The sequence below is a fragment of the Hylobates moloch genome, unplaced genomic scaffold (genome assembly GCF_009828535.3).
Source record: "Hylobates moloch isolate HMO894 unplaced genomic scaffold, HMol_V3 SCAFFOLD_22, whole genome shotgun sequence".
In the NCBI taxonomy this organism is placed as follows: domain Eukaryota; kingdom Metazoa; phylum Chordata; class Mammalia; order Primates; family Hylobatidae; genus Hylobates; species Hylobates moloch.
Window position 1 is genome coordinate 31,942,503 of NW_026652297.1, and position 23,587 is coordinate 31,966,089.

The window sequence follows — 23,587 nt, forward strand, 5'->3', positions numbered from 1 at the left end:
TGTCAGTCAATGTAGTTTATCAGAGAATGAATGGCCAAGGGCAGGAGATGGATGAGAAAGAGTCCTAGGAACAAGGCTTCCTCTTGGCCCTGGGTATTCCAGTGGGGAAATGGAGATGCTATGGGTAAATTTGTGAAAATAGACTCTTGAGGCCATCCATGTGCTTGTCTCTGTTTGCTCAGAAAAAGTTGCTGCTTGATGGAAAGGCCACAGCCTCTCTTGCTTTCTCAACTACAGCAGCTTCCTAAAGCCGCCTGGGCTGCAGCCTGGATGTCCTGGCTCTGTCTCCATGTTGATTCTAAGGCAGTAACCTTCAAAGGGTTTTCACTGCCACCCCCCATAAGAAATGCACTTTATGCTGCGATCAACACATACATACACAAAATATAAAACTGAAACACAATTTCCATGAAATAATGCCTCCATTATCACCTGTCATCCATTTTGATGTTTTGTTTTTCTATTCTAATCCACTTAAAAAAGAAAAGAAAGGTTGGGTGGGATCCACTAAGTTGATCTCAAGATCCAGTGAGTCACCACCACTCACAGCTTGAGAAACCCTATTCTGGGACTCAGATGCTAGTTTGGAGGTGTCAAGCAGCAGCACACGCCAGTGGCTAAGAATATGGACTCTGGGAGCAAACTGCCCAGTTCAAGTCCCTGTTCTCCCGTTTACTCCCTGTGTGACCTTGCCAAGTTACTTACCCTTTCCAGACCTCAATTTTTTTGCCTGCAAAATGGGATGATAAGAGTACCTACCTCCTACAGGTGGTGTGAAGATAAGTAAGATACTATAGATGTAAAAGTCCAGAAAAGTGCAGGACATCTAGTAAGTGCTGCCTAAGTTAGCTGCTGCCATCATCATCATCATCATCATTATCATCATCAACATCATCATCTTTGATCCTCCTGTTATCTTATTTTAAAATAAAGCTAAATTACAGTACCACCAGTGAGAAGGGAAAAAAAGGCTATACCAAAGGGTTTATTTGCAAAGCTGTAAAAAACTACACAGTGTGCAGAGCAGAGTGGGAAGAGGTCCTGGGACCTGGTTAACACAGGCAGCTCCTGCACTCATGTTTGCAGGGGAAGGGAGGAGGAGACCTTCTTTTCCAGCCATGGTTCAGTGTCCTGGAGACCAAGACTGCTGGGTCTGGATGCCTCCTTTGCCTTCTACTAGCAAACACTTTATTTCCTTGTTCGCATTTTCTAATCTACCTAGAATCTCAAACCCCCAAAGCATGGAGGACTTCTGCTATGGTGTGAATGTTGCTGTCTACCCCAATTCACAGGTTGAACCCTAATCCCAACACTACAGAATTAAGAGATAGGGCCTTAAGAGGTGAGATCATGAGGACTCCACCTTCATGAATGGGATTAGTGCCTTAAAGAAAAGGCTTGAGGAAGTCCTTTTGCCCTTCCCTTCTGCCATGTGAGGATGCAGCAAAAAGGCATCATCTTTGAAGCAGACGGCAAGCCCTTACCAGACACTGAATCTGCTGGTGCCTTGATATTGGAATTCCCAGCCTCCAAAACTGTGAGCAACCAATTTCTGTTATCAATTACTTAGTCTAAGGTATTTTGTTACAGCAGTCTGAACGGTTGTGACTAAGACAACTTCCTTCTTACAATGCATCTTGGGGACCATATTAGGATGTCAGTTCATTGAAAGGAAGATTGAATTTCTTTTCTCATCAATTTAGTGCATGCTATCCAATAAAGATTAGCCCAGCAAAGGAATTTAAAAAAAACAGAAGAGAAAACCTTTCAATTATGCCAAAGGCTGGCATGATTCAACCCACCTCACCCAGGCTCCAGATGCTTGAATGGCAAAATTAAGGAAGCAAAGGGGCATCTGCCATCAGATGGATGAAAGCCAGGTTTCGAGAACTTTTTAACAATTACCCAAAGGACACATTTGGGAAATAAAGAACTGGACACTTGGAGTCAATTTTCATTGGTCATGATGATCAAAAAATGATGGTTCACACACACACACAGACCTCATCCCACCTGCTGCAGGGCGGAAGCAACACCTCTGGTCTTCACACCCCCTCTGGCTGTGTTCTCTGGTGCGCCCTGCAGCCGCTGCCCCACACAGGACTCTGTCTTTCACCCTGAAGTTCTACTGCCCTGGTTTTCATCTCTCCTCAACATGGTGCCTGGAGGCTCAATGTCCAGATAGAGATGTGAAAATCTGATCTGCGCCGGGCAGGGTTGCAACGTCCTTGAGTTCTTCTCCATCTCCCTTTCCCAAACTCTCTCCTCTCCCCTCTCCCACCCCGTCATTGTTCCCCGGAAACAAATAGGATGGCTTCACTGGTCAATTCTTAACATGTACAAACACCAAAAGCAGAGGAAACGCCCCTTGGCCACCCCCCTCCCCCCAAACCCCAGTGCTGGGAGCGCAGCCGGCGGGCGAGACTGCCTGGAACGTGGAGCTGCTGGAGCTGTCCGGCTGACCTGGAAAGTTCTTTGGCCTCTGGGCTTTACCTGGAGGCCTCTTCCTTCAGCTCCTTGTTTTTCCGCACCTCCTCGGCGTGCTTGTCCTGGAAAGGAAGGGAGGGAAAAGGGCAGGTCACACAAGGCTGCCCAGGGACAAAAAGGGAGGCCAAGGGGCAAGAGAACCAAAAGCAAAGAGTGGCCACCACAGGCAGTGAAGAGCTGTGTCTGCGAAGGTGTCCCGAGAGGGGCAGAAGGTGGCAGGTAAGGCTGGCAGGAGGCAGGGGGTGAGCCTACTGGTGCTGCCCCAGTGAGCTCAGGGTTCTTTGGGTGTCAAACTGCGGCAGGGGCCCACCTTACAGTGACCCTGGGCACCCCCAGCCTCTCCCTCCCTCACCTGGCCATTCTGTGGTTTGGATTAGATCGTTTGGCTTGACTTAATATAAGGAGCTGCTGGGGGTAGTTTGTGCCAGAGGAGCAGGCAGAACAGACAGGCCTCACTGCAAGCATCCCCTACAAATCACATGCACCCGCCTACTGCTTCTAGTTATCATCCATCTCCTGTGCGAGAATTGCCTTAACCATCTTGGTGAAAGATGAGGACTCTTCGATTTTCCTTTGTTATTATTTAAACAAAAATAGAGATGGGATCTTGCTATGTTGCCCAGGCTGTTCTCTAACTCCTGGCCTCAAAAGACCCTCCCATCTCTGTCTCCCAAAGTGCTGGGATTACAGATGTGAGCCCCTGTGCCCAGGTGTGGAGTCTTAAAGTGCAAATCGACAGAATAATTTTGAAAATGTTGCCCAACTACAAAAAGTGGACTTTCTTACACCTATCATGAGAGAACCTTCTTTTATTTCACAGGGTAGTGTAGCCAAAAGATAGTATCTGCCTTCCAAGGCCCATCTGCGGGAGGATCTTGGCCGGCTCACTTCTCCAACCAGGCCTCAGTCCTCTGATCTTTAAAGAGAACGGCATAGACAGGGGGTCTTTCGCCCCTCAAGTTCTGTGATGTTTAGTGTTCACCTGCTCACTGTGCAGATTGCTGGGTTCTCTATTAGACGGTGACTTTCCTGTGGGCAGGGACCACATCTTCTCTTCTACTATGGTGCCTTACACATGGCAAGCACTCAACAAATGTTGTCCCTCCCAGAGCCTGGCACTGTCACATCCAGATGACAGAATCATCCTGAAGTAGACCCACCAAGGCATCCAGGTTTTCAGGATAAACTATAAACTACAAATCTGTCCCTGCAGCCACCCTAGAACTTTCTGTGGCCTAGGAGTGAGGAGTGGTGTGCGCAGGGCAGGGGTTCCCAAACTTTGGTACGTATCAGCATGACCTAGGAAGCACCATCCCTAGACAGCCAGGGTTAGTGTTCTGGGGAAGGATCCAAGTATCTGTATTTTTTAATTTTATACCAAGCAAGTCTGGTACATGGGGTCAGTGACCCACACAAACACTGGCATGGCAAGCACTGTTGAAGGTATCCCTGGCCTGGTGCACAGGTGGACAGGGCAGAAAACATACACCCAACTCTCACCCAACCTCCTGCCTCCACCAGTGGGTAAAGGGGAGTAGGGGCCGACGTCCCAAAGGGATGCTGCCCCCTCAAATGTCTGCTTTGACATCATACTTCTTTGAGTCTACCCGACCTCCACAGCCATCACTCTACAATACGGACCTTTCCAGTCTCTCTGCCTCTGAATCTACCTCCATTCTTGGGTGAGCTCACTGGGCAGAGCCCTAGGTTCTGCAATTGCTTTCCTTGGCCTCCAAAGTCTCTCATGATGACAACAGGCTGGCAGGACAATCACAGGCTAGTCTCCCTGAACCACTTGGACTTGGAGCCAAAGAGCTGGCTGCTAGTCCTAGCTCCACTGCTTATTAGTTTTGTGACCCTGGGCAAGTCATTTGACCTTTGTTGACATTCTTTTCTCATCTGCAAAATAAGGATAACACCTGTCCAGCTTGCCTCAGGGACTTGTTGTGAGGATAATGTCAAGAGGAAATGAAAGTATTTTGCAAAGAGTCTCTCAAGTGCTATATCCTGGGTCGAGCCTCAGTGATTTGTTTTGGGTCTGGCCTCAGGGCCATGCCCATCTTAGCCCAACCCCAGGTTTTTGTTAAGAGTTTGCTCCAAGTCATCCCTCCATAACTGGAGAAGCCTGAGGGCCGACCCAGATCACCTCCCTCCCATGTGACGCTTGGTGGAGGCCCTGCCAAGCTTTGCAGGCTGGTGCTTCAGAGCACAGGGGCTGCCTCGTGCTGGCCAGCTCCAGGGCCTATGCAACATTCAGACACCTCGTGAAGAAACCAGATCCTTCTAGGACCTGTTGCCAAGGGCCTGAGACTCTAGGTGGATGGGCAGGAAGGAGCGGGGACCACGCTGCTCACCATGGGACGAGGCCACCGATCAGGTCCCGGGAGTCACCGCGCAGCAGGCGGTTCCTGGAAATAAAACACAGAGCTGGAGCTCTCCCAGGAGCTGCAGGAGAAACTGGGGCGGCCTTGGGACTCAGGAAATTAGGGCAGCGTGTTCTCAGCAGAACGGGCCAGTATTCTGCTGACACACAGAACCAACCCCGGCCTCATGTTTCTCATATTTAGGTGACACCGTTCCATTTATTGACAAAAGGCAACATATTGGAAAGACCTGTGACTCACTGGGTCTGTGTCCAGAGGTTTAGAGAGAATCATATTTCCTGCTCAGTGGGAATCTCAGCTCATCATACCCGTGACTTAGAGCCAAGAGCTCAAGAAAGCATCTTTCCTTCCATCAAATCAGTCCATTCAGGGATGAAGCTGGGAATGCATACCTGCTTGTCTATCTCTACTCGTTTGTATTAGACAGGCTTCTTCTAGAAAATCAGACATATACCCTCCCTAAGGCAATGAAGGATTTTAATTGTGTAACTGTGCAGAATATCCCCCAAGGAAACCCTGAGTCTGGTTCCTGTTTCTTGCCTCTGACTTCCCTGATCATCCTTCAGAACTCTCTAAGGACCCTGCCTAAGAAAAAGATCCTGCTTTTTGCCCAAGGCTGCTTCCTCCCTGAGATGATCAGTAGGTCCCCTCATACTTGCTGCAGAAGGAAAACAGCGTGTCCCAGGAACCTCCTCTCTAGCCAGGGACCCCTCACCTTCTCTTGCAGCCGTTCCAACATGGCGGCGAGGTGGGCCTCCCTGTTCTCCTTGTTGGATTCCATCTTCTGGGCCAGTTTTTCCTTAGCCATCTTGATGAAGTTGTTGTTTTCCTCAATGGCTTTTTGGATCACCTCTCTCTCATGTTCCCGTTTCTCTGCTAGGTGTTTCAGGAGCTCCGCTTCCTGGTACTGGGGAAGCATAAAGGCAGAAGGAGGCCCTTCACAGTGAGTGTGCCAGGGTTTATTTTCACCATCGTGGCTGAAAAGCTGTACACTCAGAACACTCGCCTCCCTGGGCCTGGTCCCCAGCCCATTAGCAGGAAGCAAGGACACTTCCTAAATTCTCCCCACCACTTTCAGAGCCTTCCACATTCTTTGATTTTTTTTTTCCCAGCCTTTTCCTAAATACCTTCATGGCCCTTTTGCTCATTGCCATCATTCATTCATTCATTCACAAACACCAAATGATCTTATGCTATGTGCCAGGCACTGGTCTAACAGCTTGGGGTAAAAAAAAGTCTCACAGAGATAAGACATATATGAATGACTAAAATCCAGACTAGTGTAGACATATGCCACAATGTGTAGACAGGATACACTGAAGGAATTCACGATAGGGGATTTTTTTTTTTTTTTTTGAAAGATGAAGAAAAGTTACACGTAGAAGATGGCATCAGAATCAAGCCACGAGAATCCATAGAAGACATCCCGGGCCTTGAGATGCACTACACCATGATCTTCTCTCCCTCCTCCAATGAAGAAGCTCTTTTCTTAATTCCCTAGCCTTTCCCTAAATCCTTAGTATTTGTCAGTCTTATTTTTGCCACCGTGCATATAGGGCCACCTCTTGGAGGAACGTAGTGCAATGTCCTATCCCCCTAACTAAACTGTGAGCTACGAGAGGCCAAGGGTGTTTAGTTCTTCTTTTTTTTTGAGACAGAGTCTTGCTTTCTTGCCCAGGCTGGAGTGCAGTGGCGCAATCTCGGCTCACTGCAAGCTCCGCCTCCCAGATTCACGCCATTCTCCTGCCTCAGCCTTCCGAGTAGCTGGGACTACAGGTGCCCGCCACCACGCCCGGCTAATTTTTTTTTGCATTTTTAGTAGAGACGGGGTTTCACCGTGGTCTCGATCTCCTGACCTCGTGATCCGCTCGCCTCGGCCTCCCAAGGGTGTTTAGTTCTTTATTTCCCTCAATGGTGCCTCGTTCTCCACCACACACTCGGGAGATGCTCCCTAAATATAGCGGATTGGTGATGAGCTTACCCCCAGCTCAGGTCCACCACCTGTCTTCTCCACCTGCCTCCCCTGTATGCTGAGAGGGAGGAAAGAAGGAAAGGGCAGCATTTACCTTCCTTCGCTCCTCAGCCGCTTCTAGTTTCTTCTGGATCTCTTCCAGGGATGGGTCTCGCCGCCTGGGCAGGGAGGCGTTGAACTCGGGCACCCCATCAAAGGAGGGTGGCTTCAGGATGACTTCAAAGGACTGGCCCGAGGTGCATTTGTTCAACTCGATGACTTCCATGTCGGAAATGACACACCAATTCAGGTCCACCGTGTCTGCTACAGAGGGCAGAGAAGGGGCTGCTCACGTCCTGAAGAATGCACAGGCACCCAGCAAGCACGCGGCACATGCACACGGGAGTGGGAGAGCTGGGGCCCCAAGCAAGCTGGAGACTGGGGTCTGGCTCAGTCCTGCACCCTAGTACCTAAGGGCGATGGCCTCTGACGGGGCTGAAGGAGTTTGTAGCAACAGTGAGGCTTCAGCCCCCAAGAATAGGGGGCCCCAGGCAATGTGATTTCCTACGACACTGGCAGCTTTTGCCTTTGCTTCCCCCACCAGCCTCCTCTGACTGCTGAGCTGCTCAATTTATCGTCTGTGGTGACAGGCCGGGGTGCGTTTCAGCCCCCGCCCACCCCCGGCCGCTGCCCATCTGACGCTTGGCCTGCGGAATCCCTCCGCTGCCTCCCTCCTACCCTGCGCTCTTCTTTCTCTCCAGTCAGCACTGTCTTTCCGCTGGCTTTCATCCTTCCTCCTACACTGTCTCCCACACAAGCCTAGACAGAAAAAACAACCTCAGGTCATCCGAGCATGCCTGTTCCTTGGTGCCAGACCAAACCAAACCCATCCCTGCTTCTAACCAGGACATTAGGAGGTGACCTGGTCCCCGAGCACCCCTGGTGAGGACGTGGCCACCCAGTGCTCCCTGCTGGTGTCTTGGGGCTGTCCCGACTACAGGCCCCACACAGCATGGCTGCCACAGAACCTCCTCTTCCCACCTCTGGACTCTCCCAGAGCATTCTCTACCCTTCCCAGAGGAGACCTGTTGACCTGGAAACTGACTCACATCGTCTCATCTTCTCTTCTGGTCTAGATGTTCCCCACAGGCAGAATCTCTGTCTCGCTCACCTTTGCATACCCCCCCAGTCTCGATTTGCTGGATGCATGCACAGAGGTGACAAGATCGAGTGCACTCTGGGGGCGCCTGATGCAGACCTTCATGGCCTCCCCCTAGTGCCCAGGCTGCACCACTGCAGTTCAGACCCTAAGGCTCACCCGCTGTGATTTCATCGGCACTGGGAAGGAAACTGTGTCTCGGGAGGAGAGATTCACTGAGCTGGGGTCGGGGTGCAGGACCCATGAGGACAGGACACAGGGCCCCCCGCCCCTCATTTTCCTGGCTGAGCCTTCACTGACCTTCATATTTGTAGGACGACTTATTCAGGGGATCGGCCAGGAAGCAGGAACAGAACAGGGACACCAGCGGGAGCTCCTTCATCTTCTCTTTGTAGGCTGCGGAAATACCCAGTCAGGTGAGGATGGCGCCTCTCCTAGCCTCAGAAGCCAGCGTGCCCGCGGGTCTGGGGCTCTGAGCAGCCCAGGGTTCCACAAAGGCACTCAAACCATGCAGACACACGCCAAGGCTGGGGATCCAGGGCTTTTGCCCTGAGCTGTGCTGTTCAGGATCCCTGTGTGGGATTCGAACCCACTCCTGTCTCTTATGGAAACCTAAGCCTTCCAGAGCATCAGATCCTTCTCCACAGTATGTCTCCTCCCCTTCCAGACCAGAAAGCAAAATGCGCTCATGGAAAGGTCCCAAGCACCAGTGCCTCAGCTCTCCATCCCCCAACATCTGCCCCAGGACATTCCGATTCTTTTTCTCCAGGACGCAGGAGACCCACACTCCATTCTACTCCAAATACCTGGCAGCGCTGGCCTGCAGGGTTAAGGAGCTGGATAAGAGGGGACGGTCCTCACCACCATCCCTCTGGTCTGCCCCTCATAAGGTCAGGCTGTGAGCCTTCTCTGACCTTCCCAACACAGTGCACAGAGCCTGGGGGTCGCTGGTGTCCCCAAAAGCTGGAGCATATCCCCGCCACCCTCTAGTCTATCTGTCTTTGGGATGTCAGGGGCCAGAGCTGCCCTGGCTCCTGAAAGTCCCTCCCCTCACCACCTTGGGGCCCGTGTGTCTGGCTGCTCAGGCTGCAGCCCTTAGCTGACCCCCAGCACAGCGCAGGTGTTTCCCCCATCCTCATTTCCTTGTACAATTTTTTTGTTGAGATGAGGGTCTCAATATGTTGCCCAGGCTGGACTCAAACTCCTGGGCTCAAGCGATCCTTGTGCCTCAGACTCCTGATATTGGGGACTATAGGCATATGCCACTACACCTGGCTTCCTTTTACAGATTTGAAAATATGTGTAACTGCAAAAAATAATACGTAGGCATCATAAAAACTTAAAAAAAACGCTTATACATATGAGTAAAAGGAAGAAAATCTCAGCTGTGACACACCCCCCACCACTTGCTCAACTTGTTGCCTGTGGTGACAGGCAGTGGTGTGCCTCCTGCCACTGCCTGCACGCCCCCAAGCCTCCCATCACTACCTGCACCCGCCCCCGACACCCCATGTGCTTCCTGCCAGCTGTGTGCTTCCCTGCTTCTGTGAGTCCATGTTGGGTGAGGGCAGGGGGAATAGCCTATGCCCCATCACACATGGTTTTGTACCTACCAGCAAGGGTCATGTTTCTGGGATCTGGTGGCTGAATCTAGCTGAAAGTTACAGAGGGGGTCTGTCACCAGCTCAGGATGCTGTCACCAACCTGAGAAAAGGGGAGGACAGGATTTTACCATCGATGGATTAGACAGGTTATTCTCATAAGAAAGGTCTTTATACACTGGGGAGGAAATCTCAGGGGTACCTCATTTGCTCTTCCTCCAGGCCCTCTCCCCACCAACTCTCCCTGGGGGTCCCCCACCCTGACCTCCCTCCCACATGATGCTAAACAAGCTCAGATTCCATGCACTGATGATACTTCATAATTGGCTTTCCAGTCTCAAGCCCCCCAGCGCATGCAAGCATGGGTTTCCCAAAAACGTATGGATCAAGGGGTGCTCATCTCTCTCCCTCCATAGCTCAAGAATCTGGCCCAATTCCAGGGTTAGGGTGAGAGGCAAATCCTCCTGCATAATCAGCTGGGAGGCATTCATAAAATAACTGTGTGTCCTAAACTTCTCCCCGCACACGCCCCAGAAGTCTTTGGGCCAATTCTGATACGGGATGAGAGGGAATTGGACATAGGATGTTAACAGGTCTCTTCAGACACTCTCACCTGCCCTTTCCCAAGACGACTGACCTAAGCTGTGTTTGACCCTATTTAAGACAATCCGGGACACAGGAAAGAAAAACATTAAGGAATCATGTCATCATCACAGGGCCAGCCAGCACACCACCAGAAATCAGCATGAGGAATTGCTGTGGGACACAGAGATAGGGCTCCACACCCCCAGCGTGAGCCAGGGGAGGGACCTGGGAGGGGTCCCTGGTGTCGGTAGCACCTGAGCGGTGCCTTGAAGGATGAGTTAGAATCAGACAGGAGCTGGCAGGAGGGCATTCTGCAAGGGAACATCACGGCCAAGGGTCAGGGTGAGAACGCCACTCAGTGTCCATGGGATCAGGTCAAGCTGGTTGACGCTAGACCAGAAAGTGGGAAGAAGAGGGGGCGGGCAGGAGACAAAACAGGAGAGTCAGGGAAGGAGCAGATCTGGGAGGATCAGAGGGGTGGAGGTGATGGGAGCCCAGGAAGGCTACTACCAAGAGAGTGAGGAGCAGCCAGCAGTGAGTGGCCATCCTCAGGACCATTTGATCCTTGGTCACCCTCTGTGGTCACTGTGCCAGGGGAGGGTGGCAAGAGCCAGCAGGCTCACTGCCTGCATCCTCGCCAGCCAAAGAGATTCGGAGACCCTCTTCAAGCCCCTTGCCTTTCTGTGCTGGCTGGGGACTGGCAGGAGGAGACAATGGGGCAGTGAACTCAGCTCTGGCTTTAGGGCTAGACCAGTGTGGGGTCAAATACAAGCATCACCTCTCTTACCAGCTCTTGCTAGTCTCTTTCTCCATCTTAATCCTGCACAGAGCTGTATAAATTAAATGAGAAAAACCCATGCATAGCATCCAGCAGACAGGAAGCGCTGAATAAATATTAGTCTCTTTGCCCTGTCTTTTGCATCAGGACAGCTATCAGGTGCCACATGCCTGCTTCAGAGCCATTACCTCTGGCCCTGCAAGTAAGGACTGTTGTTTCCATGTGCGGATGAGGAAACTTGAGGCTCAGAGGGTTTATGTGCCTGCTCAGGGCGATGCGGCTAGCAAGTTAGAGTGCCCATTTGAACCGAGGTCCAGCTGGACTTAAAGTGCTTTGTTCTCCTTGTTCTTGTTGTTGTGCTTTGGAGCCAGAGGCCCCTGTCATTGCAGCACAATGGGTCTTCTCTCTGCAGAACTAAGCGGATCCTGACGGCACCAGTGAGTCCCTGAACAGAGAGGCAGGCCTGGTGCCTGCATGTGACTTCCCTGGTCATGACACCCCATCCCACAGTCTCCGCTCATGGCCGGGCTGACTGACAAGTCACTGGCAGAGTGAGTAAGCCCTTGCCAGAGAGGAAGTGGCCTTGGACTTCTACCTGGGGAAAGGATCAGAAGTGGAAGCCTGAATAGGTGGAGGCGAGGCAGAGAGGGATGCCTGAGAAAGAAGGCAGACGGAGTAGAAGCAGGCAGTTGGAGTCATGGAATGTGCCCCCAGCCAGAGCTAGAAATGATGATAGGACCCTGTGCTCAGGGGGCACTCGGCATCCACCACATTATCCTAGTCTAACTTTGCATGAAGCTGGCTTAGGCTGACAGGACAGGCATCATCAGCTTTGCTTTCAGGTGAAGAACCTGGGGTTCGGAGAAGTTAAGACGCTTGCCTGAGGTCACACAGCTCTAAGGGTGCAGAGCTGGGTCTAATCTCCAGGTCTCTCGACTTGTAAGCTCTTCCATTGTAACCAGGGGAAGAACTAGATACTCACTAATGCTTCCTCTATGGTCCTGAGGACTCGCAGAAAGCCAGCCTGGCCTGGGGATATGAGTTAACTTTAGAATATGTGGTAAGCGCGTTCTACATGGAAGGAAATGGGCTAGGAGTTTTAGGAACACAGAGAAGGTCAGAAAGCCAGAAAAGGAAAATCAGGGCAGGAAACGAGATGTTGTAGAGGTGGGCAGAGCTATGCATGGTCATGGTCAAGGGATTCGCAATGGAGACCTCTCAGTGTTAAAAATGTGTGCTTACCGAGGAGCTGCTATGTGACAAACTCACTTTAATTTTCATAATAGCCTCGTAAGGTAGGAATTACTGTCCCCATTTTATAGAGAATGAAATCGAGGCTCAGGGAAGTTAAGTGCCTTTTCAAGGCCATTCAGTACAGTAGGTTAAATAATGTCCCCTACATGCATACATCCTCATCCTAACCCCTACAACCTGCGAATGTGAGCTTATTTGGAAAAAAGGGCTTAATGAAGGATCTCAAGAAGAGATCATTCCTGCTTGCCTGAGAAAGCCTTAAACCCAATGGCAAGTGTCCTTATAAGAGAGACTGAGAGAAAAGAGAAGGCCACGTGCAGACAGAGGCAGAGATGGAAGTAAGGCAGCCACAAGCCAAGGAAGTTTTGGGGCTGCCAGAACCTGCAGGAGACAAGGACAGATCCTCCCCTGGAATCTTCAGCAGAGCTCAGTCCATTGACATCTCAGCTTTGAACTTCCAGCCTCCTGGTTAGTGGTAATGTGATGCAGTAACCCCGGGGAAACTAATATCCTCAGGAAGTAACAAAGCCAGGGCTCAAACCCATGGTTTTTTTCACCTCAGGTACCAGCATTCATACATGGGCTGATTTGTTCCTGAAGATGATCTATGTTGCCGAGTGTGGTGCCTCATGCCTGTAATCCCAGCACTTTGGGAGGCTGAGGTGGGCAATCACTTTGAGGTCAGGAGTTTGAGACCAGCCTGGCCAACATGGTGAAACCCCATCTCTACTAAAAATACAAAAATTAGTCAGGCATGGTGGCACATGCCTGTAATCTCACCTACTAGGGAAGCTGAAGCAGGAGAATCACTTGAGCCCGGCAGGCGAAGGTTGCAGTGGGCCGAGATCACGCCACTGAACTCCAGCCTGGGCAAGAGAACAAAACTTTGTCTCAAAAAAAAAAAAAAAAAAAAAGATGACCTATATACTTGTGCCTGTGGGTCCATGGGGCCCTTATAAATCCTCATGCCAACAGTCACATCATTTCTGTTGCACTCAAGATCCAAAAGATATGCCCAGGGGACATTCTGAGAAAGGACACAGAAGATAAAAAGGTGGAAAGCAGAGGGCACAGCGATGAAAGGAGTCTTTGCCACTGGGTGTCGCCAGCCATGGCAGGAAACCCAACTTTATCCCTAATAACCTGTGGCATCTGTGCCCAGTGGGGCCGGTCACATGTGCCTCCCCAGCACCTGGCCTGGTTGTGTGATGCTAGGTTGGCTTGTGGAGTTTGTTAAATGGCCGTGGTCATGTTATCATGCCACAGCAAAATACAGCCTGCAATGGAGCGAGGGCCACCAAACGTCTCCTGGAACTGTCAAAGAAGGACAGTAAGGGTGTTATGCCCAAGGTCAGAGCACACAGAGTGCCAGGGATTCGGGTGGGCATGATGAAGATGAAGAGATAATAGAGGCCATCGGAAGCATGAGGCAAGGAGTGCAAATCCTCAATGGGAGATTCTATCCAAGACGTCAGCCAGCAGAGCAATGTAAGGCAAAACCCAGTGCAGAAGCAAACCTCCATCCCCATCCCTCAGAGGCTCCTTATGTGTTTTCTGTTAGGTGAAAGCCAATCCTAGCCCTTCAATTGCCCCTAAGGAAGACCAGGAAATTCATTGCACCCAGCAGCAACAAAGATCAAAGGAGCCCCACACGGAAGGTCAATGTGGCAGTCATTCAGCCAATATCCAGAACCAGAGCTAGAGCTCAGGATGGCAGGCCCTCCAGCTCCTGCCTGGTGGTCACTGTCAAGCACTTCTGATGGACACAAACTGGTTGGTCAAGAGCCAAGGTCTCCCTGGGCAGCTGAGCCCCTGTGCTGGCAGGGATTGATCCAGTGGAGCAGGTGGAGAGAGGACTCAATTTATTTATTTATTTATTTATTTAGTAAATTCTGTGCCAAGCCCTCTGCTAGATCTTCAGATGGCAAAGGTTTGAGTGTGGCCTCATCCTGAGGCCATAAGAGAGACTGAGGCTGTGATGAGGTTACTATGCAATTGAGGTTCTGCATTGCCTATCACCTTGCAATGACTTTGAACCTGACTGTGTGCCGGGGATGTGGATTGGGTTTACTCAGGAACACAGGAGGCCCACTGGGCTGCATGCAGGGTGCAGTGGGACAGAATGCTAGAATAGGAACTGGAAGATTGCAGAGACCTCCAGACCAGCGAAGGACTTTGTGCTTTATCTCCCACCCAGTAGGAAGCCACCAACATCTTTTGAATGAAGGGAGAAGGGAACAGTGATGCTGATAATAATAGCAATAATAACAACTACCATTCTTGGGCAGGAAAAGCACAGCTGTTATCTCATTTTTCTATTAGGTTCTTTGGGAATGAGGACATTGAATTTCAGCGGTTAAGTAAATTATACCATCACACAGGTAGGTAGGGGCAGAGCTGGGATTTGAGTCCTCATGTGTTTCATTGGAAAGCCTCTCTGTCTTTAGGTTCTGCTGAGAGTGTAAAAAGATTCATCTGGCAGCATTCGTTTGGGGAAAAATTAGGAGGCATAGGCTGGAAGCCAAATAGCAGCAGTCTGGGTACAAAGTGTGGGTTGGACCTGCTGGATTGAGTTCCACTCTGAAGTTTTCACATCTCACCCAGCACTATTTTTCCATTTACAAACTGATCCATACATTTCCCCCAGCACCAGCATCTAAGAGTCTGTACAGAAAAGCAAGGAACCAGAGCTTTTTGTTGATGGCTTGAACCATTAGCATAATTGTTAAGAAATAAATCAGTGGGTGATAACCCCCCCAAGCACAGAGCCAGCCATAAGGAAACACGGAATGAGTAAGTTTTGACTGGAGGCAGACATGGCTGAGAGTGAAGTTGTAGGCTGTTGACTGAGGAGAGATCTCATGGTGGGACAGTGGGGAGAAGAAGGTGGTTAAAGTGAAGAGATCAGAGCCCTCGATTTCACCCAGAACATTTGAATGTCAGAGATGGAGAGAACAGGCAATCACAAGCCCATGGTTCTCAACTCAGTGCAGTCTCACTCCCGGGAACTACATGGGACTTTTCAATGGTCATGAGACTGAGGATGCTACAGGCATTTAGTGGGCAGGGGCTGGGGAGTCTAAACGTCTTGCATTGTATACATCAGTTCCACACAATAAACAGCTGTCCCTTCCAAAATGCCAACAGCCTCCTTCCTGGGGACCAAAGATTCTGAGGTCACACAGAGAACTCCTGGCAGAGATGGGATGGATTCCAGTGTCAATGCTCTTCTCCTTTATACTTATTCCTTCTCTGCCCCCAAACACCATCCTGGATGAGAGCGGACAGCCCACATGGTCACCAGAGCAGCTTTGAATGAGAAGATGGATACATTGAAGGGAGACCCCAGCAGGGCACTTTCATGCAGCCCACACTTCCAGGCTTTCTGTAATTCAGCTGATGTCCAGGGGGCAAACAGAAAAGCACCAAGTTCTCAGATGACACGTGGCCACCTACTGGGTGTATGCCTGACCTCTTAGTGCCTCTGACTGCCCATACGACAGAGTGAACAAGCATTTTATTGGTCACTGTAAGAAATGCCCCAAGAATGCTTGCAGGATGTGTCAAATTCCATCTGTCCTATTTTTGAGGGATAAGCAGATAATGCATGTCCCAGTGGCTTGAATAGAGTTGTACCTGGCAGGGGTTTCAGAAGACAAATCTAGAAACTCTGGCCAAGAATCAGGATGAATACCTCATGGTCGTGGGGGCAATGAATTCTGACTAAGATCCTCTAACCACAAGCAGTACAGGAAGGTGGTTCTTTAAGTCTGTGCCCTATTGCCAATCTTCTTCAAAATCCAGTTGAGGTTATATATTTACCCAAAATTAGCTGCATAAGCTATCTAAATGCCACATTTATTTGCTTTGGGATGGAATCATGTCAGCTCAGAACAGTGGCCCTGGTTATTTCATGCTGATCAAAAGGCTCTGATTGGCAGCCATGTGTCTTCTTTGGGTTTAAAATCAAAAGGAGATAAATCATTTTTTCATGAATGTGGTTTTCATTCTTTCTACAATATTTATTGAGTATTTAATTATGTGCCAAGCCCTCTGCTAGATCCTAAAATAACCACGGGAGTTTTTGTTGGTGGAAAAGTAAAACAGGTCCCTGGATGGGTATCTAGAGCCACTGGAGCCTTTGGAGGCTCTGCAGATGCTCTGCGGGCCTCAGCATGGTCTTCGGCGATAATGTGGACCTTACCATAAAGGGAGAAGGAGTGGGAATTAGAGCGCAGACCAAGAAGGAACCAGTGAGACCTACGGAGGGAAACTGGGCAAAACAGAACAGTGTGTGATTCACCAGGTCTGGGGAAACTGGCATTGTTTAAACACCCCTTAGGCTCTTGCTTCCAACAGCATCAAGAGGAAGAGATGATGGGGACCTGGACAAGGGCAACTCCCAGAGGGTGCCCAACGGGCTTAGGCTTCTAGGAAATAAGCACCTATGACAAAAGCAGAATTCTGAAGGCCTGAATCCGAGAAGTCCTTCTTCGCACCAACAGCTATGTCAAGAGGCAACTCAGAGAAGGAAAATTAAGCTGGAAAAGTGACAGCCCTAAATAATCCACAATGATGGGATTTTCTGGGCAATTTTCATTTCCAATTTAATATATGCAGAAGCAGCCGGGTGCGATGGCTCATGCTTGTAATCCCAACACTTTGGGAGGCCGAGGCAGGCAAATCATGAGGTCAGGAGTTCGAGACCAGCCTGGCCAACATGATGAAACCCCGTGTCTACTAAAAATACAAAAACTAGCCCAGCGGGGTGGTGCATGCCTGTAGTCTCAGTCCCAGCTACTTGGGAGGCTGCAGCAGGAGAATCATTTGAACACAGGAGGTGGAGGTTGCAGTAAGCTAAGATCATGCCACTGCACTTCAGCCTGGTTGACAGAGTGAGACTTCATCTCAAAAAAATACATACATACGTGTGTGTGTGTGTGTGTGTGTACTAAATTAACTCATTTTCATACCAGCAGGGGACAAGCAATGAAACTTGTAGAAATTCCCAGAGGTCAAGCTCTCTGCCCATTCTGCAGTCTCAGTTAGTAGGAGCCATGGAGCTCTCTAGAGTTTCCATTCCTACCTCTGAGGAGGAAACAGGGAGCCCAAGAAGTGCCTTGCCTGAGATTTCAGAGAGAAGAGAGCCAAGCTTCTGGCCCACATTCAACTGCACTGACAGAAATTCCTTATCTTTTGCAATATTGCTCTTGTTTTCTTTGTTCTTTCGTTCTCCAATGCTTTGTAAATTTTACATACTACTTTTAATTTTAGCTTTATGTTAAAATCTTTTATGTCTATATTTCACTACATTAAGAATAAAGGAGTATCTAATGATTTTATTTGTGTGAGATGAGAGGTTTAGCAACAAACCGCTCTGTACAAACCTGGTTTTGTCAGAATGATCAGGATTTTCAGTTCTGGATTATCGTTATTGAGTTCTTTCTTACATTATTGATTCAACAAATATTTATTGAGGATCTACTATGTGCATTATGCAAAGCACTAGGGATACAGTGATGATCTTACAAACACATCCCCTAGCCTCAAGATGTTTGACATTTGTATTTAGCTTTATAAATATGCCAATTATAACTAGACAATGGCTCTAAATTCTGGTGTTTTCTTTGCTTATGATCAACATTGATACCATGTGGTTTTTTTTTGTATTTGATTTCTTTAATTTGATAATTTTTTTGGTTAGCTAGAGTACTTCTTGGAGTAATTGTTTTTCAAAAAGGTATTTTTTTTTTTTTTTTTGAGACGGAGTCTTGCTCTGTCACCCAGGGTGGAGTTCAGTGGTGCAATCTTGGCTCACTGCAACCTCCGCCTACCGGGTTCAAGTGATTCTCCTGCCTCAGCCTCCCAAGGAGCTGGAATTACATGCGTGTACCACCATGCCTGGCTAATTTTTGCATTTGCAGTAGAGATGAAATTTCACCATATTGGCCAGGCTGGTCTTGAATTCCTGACCTCAAGTGATTCGCCCACCTCAGCCTCCCAAAGTGTTGGGATTACAGGTGTGAGCCACTGTGCCTGGCCCATGGTATGTTTCTTAAGTCCTTACGCATCTGGTTTGATGGCAGGTGCAGATGCTAGACAACCCTCTCCAGGATCAACAGTTGAATTGTGTTTGTGTTGTGGGCAGACAGAGCCTGCCTGAAAGGTGCTATCCCCTATCCAACTCTTTCTGCATACTCAGTGTGAACTTTTCTCCCTCTAGTCTGGCTGTCTAGGCACAGACTCCCACATGGTCCACTGACACTCTGCTCATCCTCCCACTCTGGGTCTTTCATCCCAGATCCACGCTCAGCTCCTTTCTCTGGATTCATATTCTCCAGTTTGTTATCCAAACTCTCGAGTTGCCTAAAGCCCATCATGAATCAGGCCAACCAGCCCCAGGCTCCCGCCTTTTCTGATCTGTTCTGTTCTCCTGCCTCCCACCACCCGCCTCTGACAGCAGGACCCTAGGGGAGTGGACAGGCAGCTCTCAGTTTTAATTGATGGAAAGGCCAGCAAGCTTTGGGCTTCAGTGGGGAGGGATAGGTATGCCTATGTGTGTGTAGGGGATGGAGTGGGAGCACTCACATGTGTGTGTAGGGGGTGGGGTGGGAGTGTTCAGATGTGGGGGTTCATGTGTGTGTAGGGGATGGAGTGGGAGCACTCATGTGTGTGTAGGGGATGGAGTGGGAGCACTCACATCTGTGTGTAGGGGGTGGGGTGGGGTGGGAGCACTCATGTGTGTGTAGGGGATGGAGTGGGAGTGTTCAGATGTGGGGGTTCATGTGTGAGCATGCATATGTAGGTGGGAAGGGCGCAGGTGTGCATGTATTCATTTGTCTTCCTAGAGGGACTAGAGATGTAAAACTCTAGAAAAAAAAACAATTTTTAAATGGCAGGGAAGAATTTTTGGTATACATCCCTCCCTAAAGAAAAACAGAAAAGGCAACCTTTCCCAGGCTGTCACATCTCTGGATATAGCAAATGCTAATTTAATAAGCAAACCAAATTATATATGATGCATGTTTATTTGTCAAGCTTAAAAAAACCGGATTGGTTCCCTAAGTGGCATTACAAAAATTACGCTTTACATGTTGTATAATTCCCCAAAATTTCTATCCCTCCTCCCACAAAAGCAGTTTCATTTCTCCCCATCCGTGTCTTCAAAATCTCCGGGAACTCTATGTTTCCAAATGAGAATCTCCAGGTAAGTATGAAATAATATAAAAATATCAGAGGGGGCAGGGGAGACAATCTGAAGGGTTGTTGAAAAATTAAGCCTTTCTTTGATTATGATCTTGATACTTAAATATCCTATTATTTAAAAGCAAGAACACAAAATATCTGAATTTTTCCAATCCTTCTATACAGTTGGTTTAATACAGACACAATTCTCCTCGTTTCTTTCTCTCTCTCTTACTTTCCTAATTTCTTTGCCCCATGTTCCTTTTTCCTGCTCAAGTACCCTATTCTCTGAACCTCAGTTTGTCAATCTTTGTTGCTCTATTTTAAAAGTTATCAATCAGCCCACATCCCCCTACAGGAAAAATGTGGTTAAAATGGCCTAGTCCAGTAAAAGAAGATAGCCCCTTGGACTTTGGGTTTCTTTTATTGAACCAAAGTGAAATCTAGCTATTAACCAGCCATCCAAGCAAAAATGCAGGACACTTCCACCATCCCTCCACCTCTAGTCGACAACCTGGCCACTATGGACAATATAGACCAAACTTCTCTATCCTTGATAGGTCCTTTAGAATGAAATAACTCACTAAAGAAGGACAGCTTCCCATAAAAAAAAAATTTAGATTTAATTGCAACTTAAATGCAGTTATTTTTTACCTGGGAATAGGGACACAGTGTACAACATGGATGAGCCTTGAGGACATTACACTCAGCGAAATAAGCCAATCATAAAAAGACAAGTACTGTATGATTCCACTTATCTGAGGTACCTAGAGGAGTTAAATTTATAGAGCAAGAATGTAGGATGGGATTTTCCAGGGGCCAGGGCACAGGAGAATGGGAAGTTAGTGTTTCATGGGTATGGAGTTTCAGTTTTGCAAGATGAAAAGAGTTCTGAAGATTGGATGTGCAACAATGTAAATCTTAATACTACTGATTTGTACACTTAAAAATAGAATGGCAAATTTCATGTCATGTGTATTTACCACAGTTAAAAATTTGAAAAAAAGGTTGACTATCTATTGGGAGTTCTTCATAGGCTTGTAGTCTTAGGGTTAGGAGAGGTAATTAGAGGTCACTTAGCCTAATGTTTCTCAAACTTTTTTGACTGAAGCCCACAGAAGGTGCTACATTTTATATTATGATCCAGTATGTATTTGTCATGATATGGACATATACACACATATATGATTACGGATACAGACATATATGTGCATTTGTACACACAAATATACACATAACTGATATGTAACTAAAGACAGCATAGGAAGCATTAATTATCCCATTACATGAGATGTGCTCTAATTATTTTCTACTCTTGTCTCATTTTATTAAAACAAAATACCATTTACAATCCATAAATTGATTTCACAATGTACTAATGGGTCTCAGCCTTCAGTTAAAACACTAACCTAGACCAATCCCTAACATAATGCAAAAATCTCCTCCAAGGCCTCCCTGCTGGGTAGCCACGCAACTTCTGCTTGAATGTCTTCAGTTATAGGGAACTCACTCCCTACAGGGCAGCGTGCTCTGTGGTAGACCCATCTAGCACTTGCAGATCCTGCTCACTCCAGAGCTGTTCCAGGTGTGGCCTGGGTGGAGCTGAGAATGCCAGGAGGGCTGGGACCAGCTGACAGGTGCTCAGTGGTTTCCAAGAGGGGTGAAAGTACAGCTCCTAGCAGCAAAGTGGAGGGTTGGGGTGAGCCAGAGACTAGGGTAGCATTGCTGGGAGACTCTGGTTTCCTTCGGTGGAGCTGCTGATCAGACCTTTTCCCCTCTGCCTTCTTTCTGCTCCAGCACTATGATTATTTCCTCATCTGAAGGATGATCTCATTCCCCTAGCACCCGCCTGTGGGAGAGGTTTCCTCCCCCTGGGAGGCGGGGGCTCAGCCTCAGGTTGAGACAGATTCCCTCATATTCCCTCTCAACCTCCCACCCATCCCTCGAGCCTCAGCAGGCCACCTCTGGCCATCCCACCTTGTATTATCTTGGTTTTGAGACAGGGGTATCCCTTCCCAGGGTATTCAGACAAGGGCGCCTGAACATTCCTCTCCTCTCCCTCCCACCCCCATACACACACACACACACACACACACACACACACACACAGCATTCTGGAGACCTGCTCACGTTCAGGACAAGACTCCACCACACCTGATTGTGTCTTCCTTGGAGAAATAAAGACGGCACCGCCAAGTGGGGACAGCTGGCCACTGGACATCAAAACCCTGGGTCCCAGGATGAGAAATGAATGATGCCTAAACTCCTGGTGAGCGTGGTGGGCTGAATAAGGAGGGGGGCTGGCCAGGGCCCCAGTCAAGGACCAGGGCGTGGCAGTTCTGGGTGTCTGCAGTTTTCAGCTTTGGAGCCAGCCACCTCTGGCCAGGTAGGATTAGGCTGACCTCAGGGTGGGGCGGGGCCAAGAGGAGGTGATGATCTCATTGCATCCTTAGAACCAAGAGAAAAAAGTAACCCGTGCATAGAGCCGAAGGAAAAGATGGGTGACCAAAACGGGAATGGGAGACAAGAAAAGCTGTGTCTGAGGAAGAGAAGGTAAAAACACAGGAGAGCTTCCCACTTGAAAGGGATCTTCAGGTCACAGCCAGCTGCAGGGGCAGCCAGACTCGGCACAAAACCTTTCTCCTTAAGCAACAAAACATTTTTATGCAGAAATAACTCACCGTAGCATCTGACAATTCCCACCCATCCTGCCTCTCCTGAGCTCTGGAATAAAAGTGGCACCGGGAGCCCACCCTCACCCCTTGGCCGAGCGCCATTCTTTTTGCCTCACCCCCTTTCCCCCAAGATCTGACAAAGTTTAAATGATTGAGTAAAACCAAAGGTGACACAATAGGTGCTAGGCCCCTCGCTTCTCCCCACTGTAGCTGCTGTCTTGTTTTTTCTTTTGCCTGAAAAGCCTCAAATTAGTTGCATTTTATTTCTACTTACGTGCAGTCCAGTTAGAAGCGAGCTGCTCTCTTCCTCACTCCCTCAATTAGTGGTACCCTGGGCTTCTCTCAACATCAGCACCACTGCTCGCTCTCGCCATGACATCACCTCCAAGCTCTGTGATTGGCCAGCAGTGGGTTGCTTGGCAATTGGACAGTCTCCTCTGGTGGAGCAGGGATTGCCTGAGTGAGTAACTCTTAGCAGGCCAGGGAGTGAAAGATGATGTCAGACAAAGAGCCTGCTTTCTCTGCTGCCTGTGGAGCTGGAGAACCAGAGGGGTGAGGGCGGAGAGGAAGAAAGAAAGAGGGAGTGGTACAGGGAAGGTTAGGGAGAAGCCACAGCTTGTGAGCTGGGGGTATAATGAATGATTTCCAGAATCTTTAGGTCCTTTAAATCTGGGGGTAAGAGAATATGGAATCCAGAGAAGAAATAAAAAAGAACAGATGAACCCTAAAAATAGCTTCCTGGAGGGCTTGGTGCCTGTTTCCAGCTCTGTCAGAAGGGCTGGTGGGTTTGAATGATGACTCAGAAGGCGGGGGGTTGCAGGGACTGCAAAAACCCCAGGATTGGGAGCTGATGAGGGCCCTGCACTGGAGTCTCTGGAGAGTAAGGCTTCCCTCTGGCCACCTTTGCAAAGGTATCAGCCACATCTCTGCTGACACTATTGGGTCCTCACTGCCCCTCCCATCCAGCCCTCCTGGGCCTTCCAGAGGGAGCCACAGGTAGGAAGATGGACGGGTCATTACACTGGTGATTCCTAAATATGGTGGATTTTTTAAAATTTTCAATAGGTTTTTGGGAAACAGGTGGTGTTTGGTTACATGAATAAGTTCTTTAGCGGTGATTTCTGAGATTTTGGTGCACCATCACCCGAACAGTGTACACTGTCCCCAGTGTGTAGTCTTTTATCCCTCACTCTCCTCCCACTCTTTCCCCCAAGTCTCCTAAGTCCTTTGTATCATTCTTACGCCTTCGCGCCCTCATAGCTTAGCTCCCACTTATGAGTGAGAACATATGATGTTTGGTTTTCCATTCCTGAGTGACTTCACTTAGAATAATGGTCTCCAAGTCCACCCAGGTTGCTGCAAATGCCATATTTCATTGCTTTTTATGGCTGAGTAGTATTCCATGGGGGGTGTGTGTGTGTGTGTGTGCATATATATATACATAACATTTTCTTTATCCACTTGTTAATTGGTGGGCATTTGGGCTGGTTCTATATTTTTGCAATTGCAAATCATGCTGCTATAAGCA

The 23,587-nt window shown here is 48.8% G+C and overlaps 1 protein-coding gene across 4 annotated transcripts; it reads right to left on the bottom strand.

Annotated features, from left to right (window-relative positions):
• Positions 1-474: 474 nt before the first annotated feature.
• STMN4 (stathmin 4) lies at positions 475-22,436 on the bottom strand. Of its 4 annotated transcripts, XM_032143523.2 has the most exons (8): positions 22,334-22,436; positions 9,595-9,685; positions 8,282-8,377; positions 7,561-7,641; positions 6,938-7,146; positions 5,587-5,778; positions 4,842-4,895; positions 1,002-2,549 (listed from the first exon to the last, which is right to left on the bottom strand). In XM_032143523.2, exons 2-7 carry the CDS (start codon positions 9,605-9,607, stop codon positions 4,875-4,877), a joined length of 612 nt encoding a protein of 203 aa, XP_031999414.1. In that variant the 5' UTR covers positions 9,608-9,685; positions 22,334-22,436; the 3' UTR covers positions 1,002-2,549; positions 4,842-4,874. The 4 variants fall into 4 exon arrangements, with proteins under 4 accessions (XP_031999413.1, XP_031999415.1, XP_031999414.1 ...); XM_032143522.2 differs by lacking the exon at positions 4,842-4,895 and having other exon boundaries at positions 475-2,549; positions 22,334-22,435; XM_032143525.2 differs by lacking the exon at positions 7,561-7,641 and having other exon boundaries at positions 1,137-2,549; positions 22,334-22,435.
• Positions 22,437-23,587: the final 1,151 nt, after the last annotated feature.